General features: G+C 35.3%; 1 protein-coding gene across 6 annotated transcripts in view; it reads right to left on the reverse strand.

Moving 5' to 3' along the window:
• Nucleotides 1-21,051, reverse strand: part of EPS8 (epidermal growth factor receptor pathway substrate 8) — a 198,008-nt gene that overhangs the window by 43,906 nt on the left and 133,051 nt on the right. For 4 of the 6 annotated variants that reach the window (XM_036865576.1, XM_036865575.1, XM_036865577.1 and 1 more), the window contains 9 exons: nt 14,677-14,727; nt 13,245-13,312; nt 12,076-12,237; nt 9,868-10,017; nt 7,105-7,187; nt 6,391-6,527; nt 3,405-3,478; nt 1,932-2,058; nt 104-192 (listed from right to left, as the gene is read on the reverse strand). In XM_036865576.1, coding sequence (XP_036721471.1) covers nt 104-192; nt 1,932-2,058; nt 3,405-3,478; nt 6,391-6,527; nt 7,105-7,187; nt 9,868-10,017; nt 12,076-12,237; nt 13,245-13,312; nt 14,677-14,727 — 941 coding nt within the window. The remainder of the gene's footprint in view (nt 1-103; nt 193-1,931; nt 2,059-3,404; nt 3,479-6,390; nt 6,528-7,104; nt 7,188-9,867; nt 10,018-12,075; nt 12,238-13,244; nt 13,313-14,676; nt 14,728-21,051) is intronic. The other 2 variants (XM_036865579.1, XM_036865578.1) reach the window with 1 other exon arrangement.

Genomic DNA, 21,051 nt, shown 5'->3' on the forward strand with positions numbered 1-21,051 from the left:
TATAACAACAATTTAATCTCTTAATTTGATCAGGTACATCCTGGCTAGACTTTGATCTCTTCCGTTTGTTTCTCTTAATTGTATATAAATAAATTTCACTTACCAGAAGGTTAAATCCATGTTTAAACTTTTGGAAACAGTCAACAAATGAGTCAGGAGGTGGAGGTTTTGCCCTCAGTGTTAAAACACCCTCTAAAGAAATAAATGGGACGAGGGGTAGATGAGAGCAAAGTTCCAAGAAAACTTATTCAATGAAAAAAATTAAAAAACACATTTATGTTTGTAAAATTTGATGATCACATCAGATATCATGCTACCTAGTTACCCTCCCACATCTCATAGTCTGACTGTAACAAATTAAGGTGATCCAGCATTTGAAATGGATTCCTCTACCCTTAGACACTACCAGATACTCATCAATTCCATAGATTTATATTGTAGCCCTTCTATGTACCAATCATTGCGCTTATCACCGTGAAGACTATAAAAATGTATAAGTTACAGGCTCTACTCTTAAAGGCGTTAAAATCTATAGAAGACATGAATCAAATAAGTAACAGAGATATGTCAACTGAGAGTTTAAAAAGAGACTACAGATGGGGAAATGTATTCTTTAAGATGTTTTGCGGGGAAAGCAGCTTTTAAGATGGGATTTGAAAAGTTTGTTCCAGGGCAATTTGGTAAGAAAAACATCATGGTTGGATAAAAACAGCATTAGCAAAAACATGGAAAAAGGAAATTGCATGTACATGAAACAACAAACATAAAAGCAAAGAAACATGAGAATGGAAAAGCAGATCAAGGTTAGATTGTGAATGACCTTGACTGCCAGACCTCAACCGCCAGAGTTTGACTTATATCAATAGAACATGGGATTAACATGCTTTCCAGCAGAAGAATGAAGTGACCGCCTTCGAGCTTTAAGAAGACTGTCCTCACAGAATGGAAGACTAAAGCCTTGAGGGTTGCTTAGAAAGCTGGGTAAAAAAGGAGGCAGCTTGAAGCAGTGCTAGTTATGAAAATGAAAAGGGAAAAAACTGGGTACAAGGGACCGAAAAAATAAAATCAATGTTGGTTATAAGCTAGAGAATGGACTCATAAAAAAAATCTATGGCTTTGAATCTGGATGACCAAGAAGATAGTATACCCTTCGTAAACAGTACAAGAGGAGTAAGTGGTTTGAGACATCAGAAAGCAGTAACACTTGATTTCAGAACGTATGGAGGTGAGGTATATCCACATACATCCATCTAGAAAACAAGTCTACAGGTCATATGCTTATGATATAGACAGAGCTAGAGAAAGATTTGGAAGTCATGTGAAATAAAAGGAATATTTATTTACTATTCCCTTATGTATTTCAATCTATACCATTTTGTTCCGTAATTATAATTTTATACATTTTGAGGTCATTTTAAATAGCTGAACCACAGCATACTTAAAAACTGCTTGTAGGTGACCCGAATGTACTGTTTCGTGTTTTGTGATAAGAAATTAAAATCCACTGACATTTTAAACTATTTTAATGAGAAAAGTCAATCCTTTTATTTAACAAAATAATGAGGTTCTATATTTACAATTAAATAAATTCAAATATGGGAAGAATGTTGCTATGACTTTCTTTAACAGACATTACTTTTATAATGACTAATGAAAACTATAGACAGATGGTCACTACTGAATCTCAGAGTCTCTGTAATTTAGGTAAAGTGTCCTAGAGTCTTTCTTTACTGTGGCCAACTTGGGACCAAATGGACTCTTCCCCAGGCTCATCTTAATCTCTGCCTACATCACTGGCGCTATCTCAAAACCAGAAAAGGGACCTTGGTCCCTGGTCAATGGAGTCTTATTGAACAGCTCAGAAGGGCAGAAACTCTGCCTAGCACTGGCATTCTGAATGGTCTTTAGAAGGTTAAGAAAATCCAACTTACCTCCTGGTCCTTTCTTTTTACCTTTCTTAGCTTTCTTCCTTTTAGAAAGCTCAGAAAATGCTTCAGCTGCTTTTTGGAGTTTTGTGATAAAAAATTCAATGTCATCCAAAATGTGGTTTAAGATTTGCTGGAATTAGAAATTACAGAATAAAATATAAAACAAGGGAAAACTATTTTTGCCTTAGCTGTACACTGTGAAGGAAAATCAGAAAGTTAAAAAAAAAAGAAAGAAAGAAAAGAAAAAGGAACACCTCCCGCATGCAAATTTCAAGTTTATCACTAATTCTAAGAAAAAGTTTTGAACTAAATATACCTGTGGCTAAAGTCTAACATTTACATTTTTTTAGCTTAATTTTGTTCTATTTTCAATACCATAAAGAAAGCATTCACAATATCTATTCAGATTATTACTTATTTTCAATTACTCTGATTTTTTCACTGTGCTCGCCCACATAAAGTTAGGGGAAAAATTTCCAAGAAACAGTTTGTTAGAACAGCACTGATCATTTCTGTTTTTCTAATAAATTTTCCAGTAAAGCACTGACAATGCTATTTCATGGAATTAAAGGGCTATAGAGTGTTATGATAACCTAATAAACACATAGATAATCTGCAATAATAGGCATTAATAAGCATTTCTTCTGGGTAAAACAGAATTAATGATGCACTATGCTTTCAGAGATCATGAGATCAACTTTGATTATACTATATTGTATATTATATTATACATATTATATTATACATACTATAGTCTTACTAGACTTTCTCTTTTATGTGTGAAACTTGACATTCTTTTAACTAAAGAGTAAAAACTGAGATTAAATAAGCTTTTAAGTATTAAATAAAGTTTTAAGTATTAACAAGTAATACTGTGATGTAAAAATTAAATTCCAAACTTCAAATTCCTCTAAATATTTGTTTCCAAATAAGCTGAGAACATAAGTAGCGTATAAAAACTAATTATGCTGATGTCATATTTTATGATTATGTCACAGGACACTGTCATTCTGCAAGGAAATTACTATGGAGAAATAAAAATAAATATAGCCTTATCCTTTATAAAGCATTAAAATGTACTTATCTACCCTTAAGAAATGCCACATAACTTTTATCTTTCAGGCATTATAAAATATTTTAGAATAACTGCCAGGAAGACAAATTTAGAAGATATTTCAATCATGGGTTACAAACTATGAGAAAAGAAAAACCCCTCAAATCTTGATAATTCAGCTTAAATTCCTTTGCAAACCAGTTGATATTCTAGTTCTATCACAGCCTTCGTCTACTAATTAAATATTGGCATAAAGGCAAAAATAGTTTAAAAAAATAATTCAAAGGGCATAACCACCACTGGAAAGAGAAAATATAGTTTCCACAAAACACCTTTATTTAAATCAACTTAATTTTCCCTGTTAATAATTTTTCCTCTTAAAAAAAAAAAGCCAATGATATAAAGATGACTATTTCACTTACCACATCTCTGTCAATGCGAGCTGCCATCATCTCAGGTGTTTCTTCTTGCTGATGATAATGCCTTTGTTTCTCAACTAAAGAAAAGAGAATCATATATCTTTCAACCTGTTGCTTAAGTGATACCAATATAGATAATCAAACATGCAAATTGGCTAGAAAAGAGCATCATTTGCAAAAGGAAACACCTCCACTGGGTACAAAAATCAAAGCTGTGCCCATCATCTCTGACGTGCATCCTTGCTACCACACTTGGCAGAGCTGCAGTACTGGCTTTCCATTTGTATGGGATTGATTTACACTGTAATTTCCCCTCTATTCTCTCTCTTTCCAAAGTCAGCTGCCAGTGGAACCAACCCTAACTTAGTACCCTTTAATTCCTACACAAGAAAAAAATATAAACCCACACTAAGCACCTACTTCTTAAAAGGGGCCAACTAAGTTCTAAGTTCTAAAGCTCCTAATTTTCATACCATCCAACATCATGACAACAGTAAAGCTTTGGGGGTTCTGATAGTAAAGTGCTTCTAAAATTGTAGTCTAATTAAGCTTAAAACCCACAATGTTATCATTTTAAGCCATAAGCTTTATAAGTAGAAATACCTACAAGAATTTTCAAATTAAAGAACCAAAGTCTTGAGGTGTTACGTTAGCTCAGTTGGCTAGACCATGATGTTAATCGTGATCATTATCATGAACTCCGTCCTGGTACAGGTCAGTTAACACTTCCACTAAACACAGATACTCATTCAAAGATTTCTCAGTAGATGAAATGAAAGAAAAATGGATGGATGAAACAGAAAAACTGTATCATCACTAATGGAGATACAACTCATGATGGAGCATCATGACTCATGATGTTCAATACAGAGAACTGCAAAAAATATTGAAAACTGCTATGCCTCCTCTATGCCTAACTTCACCCTTAAATGGAATACTTGCCAAAAAAAGGGAAGAAATCACTCAGTCTTACGAAACTTAATCAGTGAAATTTCAACATATGAAATCTTGCCAGTTAGCTGGCTGTTTTACACATGGTTAGCTGCTGTCTTGGCTATAGTGCACTCCAGAGAGCAGTGAGTTGAAGCTGAACTACAGCTATTAGGAACTCCAATAGGCCCCAAAATATCATTCGGAGGGCACAGTGAGAGAGATGCAGTATTTCTTGAATTTTTCATAATCTGCGGCACTACTCGCATCCCACTGCCACTATTCTACAGAGGTCTATTCTGGAGTCAGGGGTAGAGCTACATTAAGGATCCAAAGAAGTTGTCCAGCCTGAGTCAGCTGGAGCCTTCAGAGGGACCAGAGGGATACTCCTCTTGGAGGGCTTTCCAACTACACGCTGGCCTGGAGCCTGACAGAACCTCATGTGGTAAGTGGTGTGTTCTGTTTGACCTAGTAGTAAACTAGAAGTTCTGAAAACCTTACCTAACTGTAATTTAAATAGATGAGACTGCACAGAGTATTTCAGACAAAATCTAATGAGGGCTCAGAAACTCCTGGGAATAAATTTTTGTTGTTGTAAATTATATTAGGTTTTACAGATGTTTTTACAGGTTTATTCAGAATGTCTGAAAACTTAAGATGTCTTATCCTTCCTCAACTTCAAGAAAAACCATTTTGACTTCTCTCAAAATAAAACCTATATCCCCTCTACAAAATAGTAACAATAGCAAAAATATTGTAAGTACACAAGAAGTAAAAAACACTATAAACTCCCGTTTAGTTTTTAAACATAAAATTGTAAATACAAAGTGGATTGATAGAAATGTATATAATTCCTAAAGACAGAAACTGCTATAAAATTACAGTAAATAATAATTCTGTTACTTTATTTTTGAAAAGCGGGTGCTTCCAAGATTTCTTTCTTTCATCTGTTCGGTAGCTGGGTTTATATGTAAAGTGAAAATAACTTTAAGAACATGGGAATCTAAATAAAATGGAAAGCAATTGATAAAATAAAATGAACTCAATCTGGCAAAAATGAATGTCTACTATACTGTTCCAGGTACTATTATAGACATTATTTGCTTTCAGACTCACAGCAACATAGGAATTATTATCCCCATTCTGCAAGTAAGGCATAACTTCACAAGGTCGCACAGGTAGATCCCTGTCTTGCTCCAGAGCCCAAATTTTGGCTCACCGGACTCAAAGTACAGTCCAGTATCACTCACTTTGGTAATCAAGTTCTGTAGGTTAACTACATTGTTAGATTCTCATGAATAATGCTTTATTAGATAAAGGATAAGTGATTTAAGAAGTCACATTGAACTAGGAGGCAAAAGAATTAGGCTATGGTCTCCATCAAATTCAGACTCACTGGATCACAATTTATTCACCCTTAAAATGAAGAGATTGGACCAAACATATTTTAAGGCATTTTCCAGCTATAAAAATTTCAGACTTAGTAAAACACTCTGTCATATAAAAGGTTACACTATGTTCTTTGCCATGATTATTTGTTTTTAAAGAAGGATGTCATGGTAAAATGATGGTACAGACATAAGGCCCACTGGGCAAGTTTACCCGATGGTGAATGCATTTTAGCCCTTTTCCGCCGCCCTACCCCTGTCCTGACATCCTGTCCTTGTAACCACAAACAGTTTGTCCAAAAGAGGACAGTGGTAAGATAATAGTAATGCAAAGAACTTGAAGTATTATCTTAAAATATTGATCATCTCCTGTTTGGTATATATAATATTACCATTCTTTTAATTGTTAGTTGAGTCAAACTTCCTCTCTTTGACTGCTTTAGAAAGAAAAGAGTCTACTCCTAACACCATATTTATTAAAAGACTGGTCTGGACTCTCAGAGACAATAATCTTACAGTGCCCAAGGCTTAACTTTCCTTTACGAAAGATTTATTTTTACAAAACTAACCTCAAGTTTCAGCTCAGAAACCAGCATCAGATTTTGAAAGCGAGAACTAGGTCACAACTCAAAGTAAACGATAAATAAGTACCAATCCCTGGGAATACTCACAGTCCCCTTGGTCAGCTGCCAGTGCGGACCAGGCTGCCACCCGACTTCTAACATCCACCTGGGTCACAGTTCCAGGAGGCACAGGGGCGGGAGCTCTGGGTGGAGGCGGTATACCAGGGTCTGCTTTGGAAATCATCCTAAAAACAGACGAAAACAAACTGAATTTCCACCATCTCTATTTCTACAATACATCACTTCTCTCAATTTTATGGTATTAGTTCTTCAACTTCAAGAAGAACTATGTCAAGGGGTAGAAAAACAAGGATTTCCTAACCATGCCATGTTATGTATATTTATAAATGTATATGAAATATAAAAATATAGAACATTTTCAAATCAGCTGAAAACCAGGTTTAACATTTTTTCTGGGTCCCCTATGATTTGCAAAGGCCGTTAACCAACTCGAGACCTAACATCTATTTATAGTCCCTTTGGCTACCTTCCCTTAAAATGCCACACATTGGTTCATAAATCTCTGTGACAACACAAGTAGGAGGAGCCGTATCAGAGAAAGACCAGAATCATGGAGAGAAAAGGCACACACACATACACCGACAAACTTGGGAGAGCAAATGAGTTGAGATTACAGGTTGCAATCTGCAAAATAGAATAATATACCTTCACTGAAAATATATATTTTTTTAATTTTTAGAGGAAAAAAAAAGACTTAAAGACACACCAATTCTAGCCCTTAATTTCTTTTAATGTTTTTACCTCAGGACATCAGGCCGCCTCTTCTGTTTCCCTCCTTTACTGTCGCTGATTGCACTTTCAATATCTTCACTAATTAGGTTTGCCTGCAATGAAAGACAAGTTACCTGGGGGCTTATGGATTTTTTTTTTGTCTTGATATGTAGGTTAAAACAGAAAAAGGGATTATGTTCCCTGTCCGAAACAATAAATGTCTTGATGCAAAGAAGCGTGTTTTTTTTTTTTTAATCTGCTTTCGAAACATAACTCTTCCAGTTTTTTAAGTGAACTTTGTAATGACAGGATTGGAAAACTGAAGGAATTTTTAAAGATTATTTAATCCAGATTCCTTTAGTTTTTTCTTTTTTTTAAAAAAAAAGCTATACTTGCATAAAGGCAAAGAGAAAAAGGATTCGCAGATGCTAAAAGTATAAACACATGCTGCAAATGTAATGGGTTAACACCTCTGCCTGGGAAGAAGTGAAGGAATCAGAAGTACAAGCACGTGAAGCAGCACCCCTCCTCTCCCCCATCCTCCCCATCCACTGGGCCCTCACTAACCGGCGGAAACCACTCAGTTCCAGCAGCGCTACTCCCAGTTTAAGACAAACCCACATTGTCACGGGGTGGACCCCAACACTGGGTTGTGACCTTTGTGATAACCTCTTTATTTTGTCACTGCAGGTTAATAAAAATTAACTTGCTCCAAATGGTTTGACTTTTCCGATCCTTTTCCAACAATAACCCCTGAACATTTAATTCGGTTTTCTTGGGAACCAATAAGAGATTAGCAGCTAAGAAATTTATTTTGTTTGGTTCTGAAGTTTATTTAGCCCGTGATTATTACTGTATATTAGGTTCTTGCTGGGATGTATTTATCTTCTATGTTGTGCCTGCTTGTTCTCTGTAATTACGTATGTTTTTCTCAAATACATATATGCATATATACATACATATGTATTATACTCTTTTACCATAAGCGCAGGTAGTCATAAAATTTTAGAACTGAAAGGACACTTAAAGATCATATAATCTGTTCTTCTTGTTTTATAATTAATAAACCTGAGGAATACTTATATGATGACTTGGCCTAGGTCACACGGCTATTAAATGAGAGCGCTAATGCATCCTAGATCAGCTTCACTTCCTTCAGAACATTCTAGTTTCAGGTAGACATTACAAACGTCATTTCAAAGGCTTTCTACTATGTGGGAAAATAAAACTGAAGATGCCTAGGAGTCCTGAATTTCCTATGGGCAGGGTGTGGGGTTGGCTATCATATTTCTAAGAAAAAATTTACTACAGAGGTGAACAGGAGTATTGTGTAAAGTCCCATGATAAAGAAACTTTAAAACACAAAACTGATGTTGCAAGATGGCCCATATAAAAGAAACCACATATTTCATTGCATTTATATTTTTCATGGGGCAAGGAAAAAAATCCATCTCATATGTGCACCAATGGGTAAATGCATATAGCTGTGTAGTGGTCCTTGAGTTTTAATGAGGACAAAACAGCATTCAGTAAATCTGTTTTGGACCCATCAATATCATCATGCCCTATCAAATAAAGCAAACCTTTCATCCTCAAAACTGAAATCCAGAAACTTCACTCAGCCCAATAACTCTTAGTTTCCAGGGAGGGATTTTAGAGCACTGAAGCAAACACCAGATTTAAAATGTCTTTTAGCATAGATCTCTGTTTTTAAAATGTTTGAATTAAATTTCACTATATTTTCAGAGCAAAATATTCATCTTAATCCTTACTGATTTAATAAATCTAACCTTGCAAAATTCTTAATACACTTTATGACTTTCAAAAGGCACTATATAAAAGTTTGATGAACATTACGTATACAAATTATCTACTGCCACCATTCTTTTCAAGTAAGATTTTTAGAAAGTCATTTATGACACAAATTGAAATAAAAAGAAAATTATAAAATACACAATTCATAGTCAATCTTAATTTACCTATCATATTTTAATGTCAAAGAATTACAGAAAAGATCAAGTGACACTTTATGTTAATCTCCCGGCATTTCTTTATAAGATAAAAACTGCCTGTATATGTTATAATATGCAGTCACAGTGATAAAACACTGCTTTGGCGAAGCACCAATCAACTCAACCAAAAATGATTTCCCTTTTAGAGAAATCAACTCATGAAATAAAGATTCAAGTTTGAAGATAAATTCTAATGTCCAATAAAGCATCACAAATTATAATCATTTGAAAATTACAGTGTATTTTGAAATACAAATCTTGAGCGTATGGCATATTATTACTGGTAACTATGCTCAACTCTTTTCACATTATCACTAGGGGATTACATATCTTGAGCAATTATTCAAGTCACATAATTAAACAGTGAACCTTAAATCGATATCATGGAAAATGTCCAAGTGTTTCATTGCAATAATCCATGCTATGTGATTAGTGCAGAGTAAAATAGGATGGCATGATTATTTATTGTCCATGAAGAATGACTTTTGAAGAATCAATCTTTAATTATAAGTCCAAGTCCCTCAGTGAAGAATTTAATGTATTATCCACACCTTTTTTTTAATAAACAGAATGTATCTGATTTCTTTTTTTAAATACTATTCTATCTCCTCTTTATTTACTTAGCCTGGAAACCCTAGGGAAGATACTGAGGTATCTGTTTTCCTTACAAAATCCTAAGAAACTAAAAAATCTAGTACCTACTAGCCATGTGATTGAAGTAGATAACCAAAAGCTGCTGGAACATGTGCTTAAAGGGAAAGAAAAGTCACCATTCTTTTACCTTAATCTCATCACACTGGAAAAGATGAAGATCAGGCTTGTTCTGAGTTGACTCTTTGCACACGAGGGCAAGAATTGAATCATAGTTACACAAGTGCATCACAGCTTGGCAGTGCTGGATTGTGTTCAAAGGAAAATTCTCCAGTTCATTCTACAAAGTAAAAATATAACTTGACTTATTTTTCATTAGCTATATAAAATCTATCCCACAAAGAGCTCTAGGCATCGTACCAATAATTTTTAAAGTATCCAAATCACATTGACAATGGATGCTAGTAAACACGGTAAATTTGGAGGATGAGTAGGTACAAGTAGGCAGCAAAGATACAAGCCTGGCGGATGGGAGAAAGAGCAACAAAAATGGAAATATTTAACAAAGGAATGTAGTTGTGTTCTTAATAAACAGAAGAAATACTGAAATTAGCATTACTGATTTCCTAAGATTATGGGGTAGAGATGATGCCTTTAAGAGCAGAATAGGTAAACTGAGCCCTCTTTCCAAAATTATTCACCATATTACCTGGTATTCTTTTCCCTGTGGCTATGTAGTTTTGGTTTTGTTTGTTTGTTTGTTTGTTTTACTTGAACACTGTACAGTCATACTCTTAGTTTCTACCTTCAGTGATCACAAATGTTAGGCTGAGAATAACACATCATTTGCACACTTTTTATTTCAGTGAATCTCTCAGATGAAAAAATTCACTATGTAAGTTTTTCCAGCCAAAAATGTCAAACAGCATGGTCAGAAGAATCTTACTAAAAAATACATTCTTCAAAATGATTAAGACATTTGGTCTTGTGAAAGTGAATATTATTTAATGAGATATATTTAAGGTGCTTATCCTAACACTAATGGCCTTACACAAATAGCGAGTGGTGTCATGATGGAATTGATGGGAGAAACTGTGGAGTTTTTTAAAGTAAACAAAATACAATATCCCTGATAACTAGAACATAAAAAATAACAATAACTTTTATTACAGACAGCACATAGACATCACATCATAAATTTATTCTAAGTCCTGACTCCCTGGGACCCAGAAAAGGTGAAACAAAAAAATGCAGGTTCCATTAAATTAGAATGAAATTTCTGAGCCATACTAGAGAGATAATAACTTTTCTTTCTTTGCAAAAGTAAATTAAATAATACCCCTCCTCTACAATTACTTGAAACTATGAGGATTAGAGAAGCTCTCAGTTGCTATTCTCTCACAGAATTCAATGAATGAATGAAAGAAAGGGCCAATTTTACCCTGACTCCTATCAGACAACAAAGAGTTGTTGTCTTTATCTTAGCAACTCAAACGCCTATTAGATGATGGAGCTCAGAAAAGGCCTTTTTTAAGAGCTCCAGCATCTTACCCGAGTAGCTGTGTAACAGAAAGGTGCCCAGTCTTGGCCTGGTGGAAGTTAATGTACATACACACAAACCTTTTTATCCCAATTCACTCACTGCGGTTCAAACCATATTACTGGGATATGGTTTGGCCTAGCATGTAATTAATATGTGTCATAAAGAATAGTGCCCTACAGGGGCCTTATTTTATTTTATTTATATTATTTTTTTATTTTTTTGGTATCAGCGCAATTGTTTCTTTGTTTTTAATTTATTTGTTTTAATTTATTTATTTTTGGCTGCATTGGGTCCTCACTGCTGCGCACGGGCTTTCTCTAGTTGCGGTGAGCGGGGGCTACTCTTCGTTGCGGTGTGCGGGCTTCTCATTGCGGTGGCCTCTATTGTTGCGGAGCACGGGCTCTAGACGCACGGGCTTCAGTAGCTGTGGCATGCGGGCCCTAGAGCGCAGGCTCAGTAGTTGTGGCGCACGGGGCTTAGTTGCTCTGCAGCCTGCGGGATCTTCCCGGGCCAGGGATCGAACCCGTGTCCCCTGCATTGGCAGGTGGATTCTTAACCACTGCACCACCAGGGAAGTCCCCAGGGGCCTTATTTTAGCACTATGCATTTTTTCCTCACTTCTTCCATCTCATCATACATGGTTAAAAAAACATTGTATCCCTCTATCTCTAGTTTAAAAACATGATTTCGCATGCATAAAGTACATAAAGTATGACATTTTTTCTTCAAAATAACTGACAAGAATATTTTATGTTACTAAATTTTTACCCATTTTCAAACAACCTGACCTAATTGTAAACATAAATATTTGTGGACTTTCTTGAAAATAAAATAGTATAAATATTTCCAACTTGCCTTCGATTCTAAATCAATCAGGCTCACAGCCCTCTCGTCCACTTGAAGAATCATATCTTGAGTCCATATTTTGCCCTTGGCATCAAGCAATTTCAGCTTCCTTATTCCATCGTCAACAGTTATCATAGCATCTTTCCGATCCAGAACAAAGGTAGTCAAGTGCTTACGATTGGCAAAAAGAAAAAACATAATACACACAGTCTCTTAGTAAACATTTTCCAAAAAAATAGCAAAGTTAAACTAACTGAAGTCAGCTAGTAGAGAGGGGAGAGACAAATACAAAGTACTCTAGAACTTCATGGTTACCTTATAGGGATAATAAGGTCAAACAGGTTTTTGCTGAATAGAGGAAATGATGCCTTGAACCATAAAATATCTAAATCTGTTTAATACTGAGCCTTGTGGAACTACATAAACGTGACAAAAACAAACTCTAAACAGATTAAATAACATTCTCTTTATTTAATCCATTTTATTCCATTTTGATTATTTAAATGCTGAACAATTGAAGGCAATCTACAAGGCAGGGCAGCTTGAAAACTACAGACGTTGGTAATTGACAGCAGCAACAGCAATTCTACTCTGTAACAACTGTCAAAACTTTTCACTCTACTGAAACAAAACTGTTTAAATGTAATTAAGCATGCTTGAGGCGGTAGAAACTTGGAAATAAGAGCAGTTCAAAAATTACTCCCTGCTTAAATATTTTCCATTATAACAAGCAAATGTCCACCCAAGTAGATTCCAATTAAGAGCAAATATCTGAAAAAACAGCAATAGAGGAAAAACTAAAAAAAGAAATCATTGCTTAAACAGAACTAGTAATGACTTTAGACAAAACTAAAAGTAAAACTAAACTATCCACTGAAACTGTCAAGGCTTATTTCAAGAAGATTCCATAATACAAAATAGAAGGCTTGGTCCTGTTTTTAACCAAAATAAGGCTGACAATGATAAATGAGTAGTTATCATTTTAATTTATTCTCTATGAAAACAGATTAACAAGATACTTTTATATTTAACATCTGCTTTATAAAAATCTGAAAGAAAAAAGGTCAACACAATTTACAACATCATAGAAATGAAATAAAACATAATTCTGATTATACTACCAATTTTTATGTCCCTCAAGCTTCATTCTAAAGTTAGCAAACATCAAAGCATCTTACTTCAACATGGTATTGGGATATATCTGACACGCTGCTGACACTATCCCGTGCATAATTCTTCCTTTGTTCTGGAAAAGAAGTTTAAAAAGCCATTATTTACCCATGAATAGGCTGATGTTCATATATCAGTGTCTCGTGGCCATCTCTAAAACTAGTCTATCTCATATATAAGTACAGTAGTACAGTAGTGTAAGTCACCACTGTGTGGTGTATCTGAAAATACTCATCATTCACATTAAATGAAAAAGAAAGCTTACATTATATGCAAGAACAATTTGACCCAACATAAATGTTCAGAATCCCAAAGGTTAACAAGATTATTAATGTTGTAAGAAAAAGTTATTTTGTGTAAAGATTTTATTAATCAGGGACCTCTTCTTTGGCAAAAAGATAAAAACTGGCTTGTAAATTTCATCTTTTAATGCACTGAGAACAAAATGGAACTGCAAATACTGTCACAGATGCTGTATTATATGAGTTAGACTACATTATTAAAATAATGAACACTGCAAGGAACATGTTTCACCACATCCACACCATGGAGAGTGTTAAAGGAGAGTCAATCATACTCACTGCCGTTAAACTTTAACAATTTTCACACATCTACAGAACACACAAATGTGATACTCAGAAATGTAGATATAAGCTGTTAGAAAAAATAAGAAAGTTAGGTAGAAAGTTTCTGCACCAACTATTTAAAAAGCAAAAGGCAACCTTTGTTTTTCTTTTGTAAAATGCTGCAAAACCAAAATAAAATATGTGAAGGCAATATTTTGTATTTGCTGCTTTCTAATCAAGCAACTTGATTATTTGTAAATTTGCGGTTGCCCTATTTTTTCTAAAGCAGCATGCTATGGTGAAAAAGAACTCTAAGTGGGAACCAGAAGAGTTTTGATTCTCACTCTGGCTCTGTCCCTATGTAGGAGATTGAATTTGGCAAAACTCTGGATCTCAGCACCCTTATTGTAAAATACAAGGGTTAAATAAGATCAAACTTCAAGATTCCTAGAGTACTAAAATTCTCTGTCTCTCTGTCTCTATCTCTTTCTCTCTCTGTCTCACACACACACCTTAGTTTTCCTAATAACCACTTTTTTCCCCAAATATAAACCTGTTTCTTTCAGGTAGTATAGAAACTTTTAGATTTTCCTAAAACAACAGAAGTTGAAAAGTTCTGCTGAACATAAAAGCAGAGCAAGTACAAAAATATAAAGCACATATACAGACTAAGAATGTTAACACATAGAATTTTTTTAAACTTTGATAAAAGTAATGACTTTTCATTTACATTTATCTTAATGCTTATATGAAAATATAAATATGCCTTATATTATATCATTATGATATTATTCCAATATATTCTATTTTTGCTTTTGCAGCATTGAAGTTACTTAATAAAAACAGACACACTACAAAATTCAGTATCTGCTACCTTTCTTTTTCTGTTTGGATGACGATCTGAAGAAGTATAATCCGTCTGGTCCTACCAAAACAATGTGACCAAAAAGAAACATCTGGTTTCACCTAAAATTTTCTATTCTGTTATGACAAAACATAAACCTTAATTTACATATTTTAAAAAGTGAACCACCATAATTTTTCTGATTATTAGCCGAGGATTAATCAATGTGAGATATTAACAAATGGATAATTTTTCTTGGGAAAACCATTATAACTTTTAAAATACAATGTATAACTCAGGGACATATCTGAGAAAAGCACTTTTAGAAATAATCAATATTTCAGAATCCCTGATTCATCGTATTCTAACACAGTTCTCCATGGCCAACCCAGAACATGAGGGTAGTTCTGTTTCCTCTGGTCTGATCTAAGGACACTAAAAGAAATAGCAGTGGTTGCCATGGTCTCCAATTTTGATATGGCAACCCCAGGATGTTCAAATGCTTTTCTGAGTCTTTCAGATAAGTGATTGGCAAACACAGTTGAAGGTCAAAAATATTATGTTTTGTAATTAAATATTCTCATTATGAGATAGCAAGACTTTGTTCCCCCAAATTTCCTAACACATAGTTTCTCAATCCCACAGAAACGTACTTTACAAAAATAGAAAAACACTATTTGATAGTATTCATAAACAGCATGATGTTAACTGATTACTCTGATTGCCTAAAAAATATGGTACCATTTCTAATTTTCCAAATCAAGGATCCATTTTGGGAATTCCTAAGCTCTTTCTCTCTCATGTTACACAATAAATAAGATGTATGTGTTACAAGAAATTACCTTTTAAAAATCCTAAAAATGTATAAATGCCATAAAATGGATTTATAAATAAACTAGTAGTTTCAGTGATTTAAGTCAATGAATAAAAAAAAGTTACTATTAACATTTTAATAGGAAATTTTGAAAGAAGGCTCCTAAAAGGCAATTATAGTACATTTATTTTTTATGAAAATCATATGTATTCTCAAGTACAGCTGTAAATAGGAATTATGCTCCTAAGCCTGAAAAATCTCACCCAAAGTCTTAAAACAGTGTGAAAAGCCTAAATAAAGTCTCCATGATACTCAAGATAAAGTCTCTCCTGACGTTCACCACTTTCTCTAACAATGGTTCTCAACCTTGGCTGCACATTAGAATGAACTTTAAAAAAAAATACTGCGCTCCCCACACCCCCCACACCCCTCAGGATTCTAATGTAATTGGTCCAGGATGTAATCTGGGCCCCGGGATTTGGAAAAGCTCTCCAGGCAATTCTAATGTGCAGCCAAGGTTGGAAGGTACTGTCCCCAAATCTGTGCAAGTGGCAACTCATCTACCACATCTTATCTCAAGTTGAAATTTTTTTCTTTCCAAATTAAGAGCGTAAATCACGGTCAAATAGTCTCTCTCTCTGAATCAATTAGAGCCAGGAACAAATTTTACTTGGGTATAGTACCACTGATTGTGTTTCACTGTTTTTCCTAATAGCTTTTATCCCATGGACCACAATATACAAACCCAAAAAGATGGAAGAATTCAGTCACCAAAGATGAAAATCCTTTACACATCATTTTAGCATTCTTGAGTTGATATGCTGCTGCGAAAACTGATATTCTACTTCCGGATCAGGAACTTAACCTTAGGTTTCAATGAACTTTGGATGATTATGATATATCACGGTAGGTTCATCAGTTGTACCAGATGTACCACTCTGGGGGGCTGGTGATAGCGGAGGAGGCTAGGCTGTGTAGGCATATGGGAAATCTCTGTACCTTCTCCTCAGTTTTGCTGTCAACCTAAAACTGATCCCAACAGAGTCTTAATTTTAAAAAATTAGGTTTCATCTAACTCTTCAATGAGTACAATGACAACTATAATAATATGCAGGTCTCAGCATTTAACCTTAATTCTCGTTTACCTATATTGCTGTTTATGCATAAGAGAGCAAGATTTGAAACAGCTAACATTCAGAAAATTGTTATTTTCTCTTTCTCTGAAAACGAAGTGTTGCTTCGAAAGTAAGGACTTGATTATTAAAAAGAAAAAAATGTAACATAAAAGCAGCTGCCGAGTAGTCCTCTCCCTAAATAAAACAATGGGCTACAGTTCATATTACTTTACGCTTATAAAACTTTCAACCACAGTAGAGGAGAATTCCTTTCTCACTATTTTAGTGTATAATTTCCATAGAAGAGAGGTGGCTTAGTGGGAATCAGTAAGAAGCACTGAGTAAAAATTATAAGCTCTCATTATCTAGGTAACTATAATCACAGATTGACAAATCAGAATCTGAACATGATAACTTTTTAAAATCAAGGTCATTTTTACAAAACTACATTATTTAAGAATTAATTGTATTGGCCAGTCCAACAAGTCGTTAAAATAGCTTATCCCCGAGGAGAAAAGAAGCTTTAAAACTTTCAGCTAAGGTGGAAAAATTGCCAAACTGTCTTTTTGAGTCACATGCACTAACATACTCTATGAAGCAGAATTTTGATTCTACCATCGCCCAACCTCCTGATAGTATATAATCAAGGGCCTTTTACTTCTTAAGAATTTCAAAAAGTTTTTTCTTAGAATATTTGTTTTTTCCAAGTAAATCACACCTTGTAAATAATGAGGATGGAGATAAGAGAAGTGGGTTTTAACCCTTCAGTGCCACCTGAATATATAAGAGCTGGCCTGAGCTTCAGTTAGGACAAGTAAACAGAGAGCCTAGTTCCAAACCAAGATCAGGAGACAGAGAGAAACAGAAAGAAAAAGAAAGATAAGTACAAAAAGAAAAATACGTGGGGTAGATATCTACTAAGAAAAGTGGTGAGCTTCCCTGGTGGCGCAGTGGTTGAGAATCTGCCTGCCAATGCAGGGGACACGGGTTCGAGCCCTAGTCTGGGAGGATCTCACATGCCGCGGAGCAACTGGGCCCGTGAGCCACAACTACTGAGCCTGCGCGTCTGGAGCCTGTGCTCCGCAACAGGAGAGGCCGCGATAGTGAGAGGCCCGCGCACTGCGATGAAGAGTGGCCCCCACTTGCCGCAACTAGAGAAAGCCCTCGCACAGAAACAAAGACCCAACATAGCTAAAAATAAATAAATTAATTAATTAATTAAATTAAAAAAAAGAAAAGTGGTATATTCAGGAATACTGCTCTGAGAAAGTTGAGTCAAGCACTATGTAAAAATACAGGAAAGTTTACAGTCAAGTCAATCATACAGAATGAACTGTATAGTTTATGGATTACTTATGCTCACTTCTTACCAGTACCTCCCTGAGAAGAACAAAGAAAAGCAGGGAAAAAAACATATATTTTCCTACTTGCTAACATCACAAAAACGTTCAAACTTAAGGTAAAATGAAACTACCTTTCACTACCCGGCCTCCCAACAATACTATAAATGTTGGTCATGACAATAAAGTATTACTAAATGATAATTCTGTGAAACTTACATTTTTCTGGAGACAGGATGACTTTAAACAGCTGATTATTTATGGTAAATGGTCATATTCCAAATCCAGCAATATCTAATTTAAAGGAAAGTTATTTTTCTAGGAAGTTCAGCTGTTCAGCACACAGCAAAGAATCCACACTTAAATACAATAAGCCCTCTGAGTGGCACACAGAGATGTCACAATGTCTAATATTAAAATTTGCGCATTTTAATGCATACGGGGGAGGACTCTCAATTCCCCACTCAGAACCTATGTACACTACTCACAAGATTTCCTATTAGTTTCTCAGCCCACACATATCAGAAGCAATGCTAGAAGCAGGCATGCTACCAACAGGGAAAAGTTCATATGGGGTTATTAAAGCTGCTTGGGACCCAGACACATGGAAAAAACAGCCTCAAATACTCCAAAGGGAAAAGATCCTGAATGATTTGGTGTAAAGGTAAGGAATGCAGCCTCAGAGCACATGGCGGTACACAAGCTCGTGTGCACACCACTGACCCTCTGAGTCGTGGACAAGAGATTACAGGAGCCACGGCCCCAACAGAAGGGAATTTTTAATACTTTTTACAAGCATTTCCCTTAAAAGCAATGTTAAAGCTTCAAGACATTGACAAGCAGGCTAGCCGGAAAAAAATGTATCACATTTTCAATTCCCTGATTAACAGCAGCCAAATGAAATGTTACTGTCATGGGATAAGAAAGAAAGAAATCCTAGGAGAGAGAAATTAATACGTATTTCCTATTTATGTTGTCAGGGACTTTAGTGACGCAGAGCCTCTGACATGGCTGGCTTTGAAATTTCTTGTACAATAATAAAGAAAGGACAGTATAAGGTTATTAAAACTGCAGCACATTTTAACCATTTTCCTTGAATCAATTAACACATATCTAAAAGAAGCTAACTTATTGTCATAATTGTATAGTTTGCATTTACAGGATTTATAAAAAAACAATTTCTAGTGATATCTGGAATGTAAGCTTAAAAACATATGATGAAGATTACCCCTTGATCCTGTCAAAGTATCACTGTGATTAGATGTATGACATCATTTGGAGGTAACAGTAAAATATTAAATTTGAGAGCCTTGATGAATCTGAGGGGCCAGGACAAAAAGTGACTCTCCTATGCCCTTCCTCACTGCCATGATAGGCTCATTGCTTCTATTTTTTCATATAAACTTATCACAATATTATTATCGTTTCTATTTTGTAGTTGAGGAAACTGGGACCAATAGGTTAAACCATTTGCTCAAAATGGCAGCCCTTTGGTAGAAAGTGCCATGATTCAGTCACAGATCGTTTGGCCTCCCAAACCCATGCCTCTCTCAGAGTCATCCTGAAGCAATCTGGATGGCACATTATGGTGTCAGACTGAAAAGTGTTCTCATAAAAAAGACCAAGCTGCATGAAACTCCTGATACAGTAACTAGCCTGTGGTCAGTGTATAAAAAACAGCGGTCATTACCGTGAAACTCATGTTGCAGTGCACTAAATAATACCTTCATATCCCAGAGAAGGCCATGTACCAGCCATGAAAACAAATGAATTCTTGAAGGATTTATTCAACTGGTTTAATCATTGTGAAAGGAGAAATCTTCAAGAAAATGCATACATTGTGACACAGTAAATGACATTACAAATCTCTCCTTTACCAACTTTCTAGTTACAAAAAGAAAGTTAAAACTATGCAGATTGGGAGGTTAAACACTCCCAATGTTAACTAAATATAGTTAAAACTTCAAATAGAATTTGTTCATTGCAAAGGTTTGTTCAAAACCTGGACATGTTTCTGCACTGTCATTCATGCATCGGACCATTCATTCCATAGGCATTTACTGGGAGCCCGTCGGAGAGAAGGCATACTGTGTGTGTGTGTTTTTGGACAGAGAGCTGGGAGGGAGAGGTGAGTATTAGCTACAAGGAGGACTGAAACATTACCTGCAACTTCAAGGGACTTAAAACCCTCTGACTTCTAAGTCTAATACACTGCTGAGTATTCTCTCGTCCGTGTAAATGGCTCTTGCATTTGCCCCTTTCCATCCCTCTATTTATGTCCTCTGTTTTACCAATATGCTGTTCATTGGCCTCACACTACACAAGATTAACTGTTATATTTTCTCGCCATCAAGATTTTTAAAGTTTTGTGACTTTGACAAATTACCTCACCTTAAAAAGGAGCCTCAGCTTGCTTTATACGTAAAAGGGGAGAGATAAAAATTTACTGCTTAAAAGCTAAAGATTCAATCATTGGAGCTATGATTTTATGAAATTGCTCCCAACACAAAATAAACATTAACATTTGCAGGTGAGTACTACTTTTTATTCCTTATTCCTTTCTTAGCTTTCTGAAAATAGACTTTTGGATCTATGGTATTTGTGAGATGATTAATACTTTTTCTCTTTAACAAAAATCTTCCGGCTATTATTTAGATATCTGACTTACCTACATTATTTAGGTCTCTGATTCACCTACTTCCATCCACGCTCATCAAATCCATGCTCAACTGCTACCAGAGTGATCCAAGACAGATATGACCTATTATTCCCCCAGTTAAAACACTTCAATGGCCATTCCTTGTAAACAATGTCCATATGCCTTAGTGTGATTTTTCCCAGTGTTGTCCGTGTTTATTTTTTCCATCTTATTTCCCAGTGCACCACCTTGAACCCTCCAGTTAACACTTAACTGTTTGCAACTCATTGATGCATTGTATTCATTCTATAGGTATTTACGGAGCATAAGTTATACATTAGCCACTGTGCTAAGCTTAGGGAATCCTGAAGTAAACAAGGCAAATGTGGCCCACCTTCACAGAGCTTATAGTCTAGTTTAAAAAGGGTTCATACAGTTGTTTACAGCACCCTCCAGCCCCACAAATGCCTGGAGAAGTTCAGAGTTTAATCTCTGTAT

The sequence above is a fragment of the Balaenoptera musculus genome, chromosome 10 (genome assembly GCF_009873245.2).
Source record: "Balaenoptera musculus isolate JJ_BM4_2016_0621 chromosome 10, mBalMus1.pri.v3, whole genome shotgun sequence".
Lineage (NCBI taxonomy): Eukaryota > Metazoa > Chordata > Mammalia > Artiodactyla > Balaenopteridae > Balaenoptera > Balaenoptera musculus.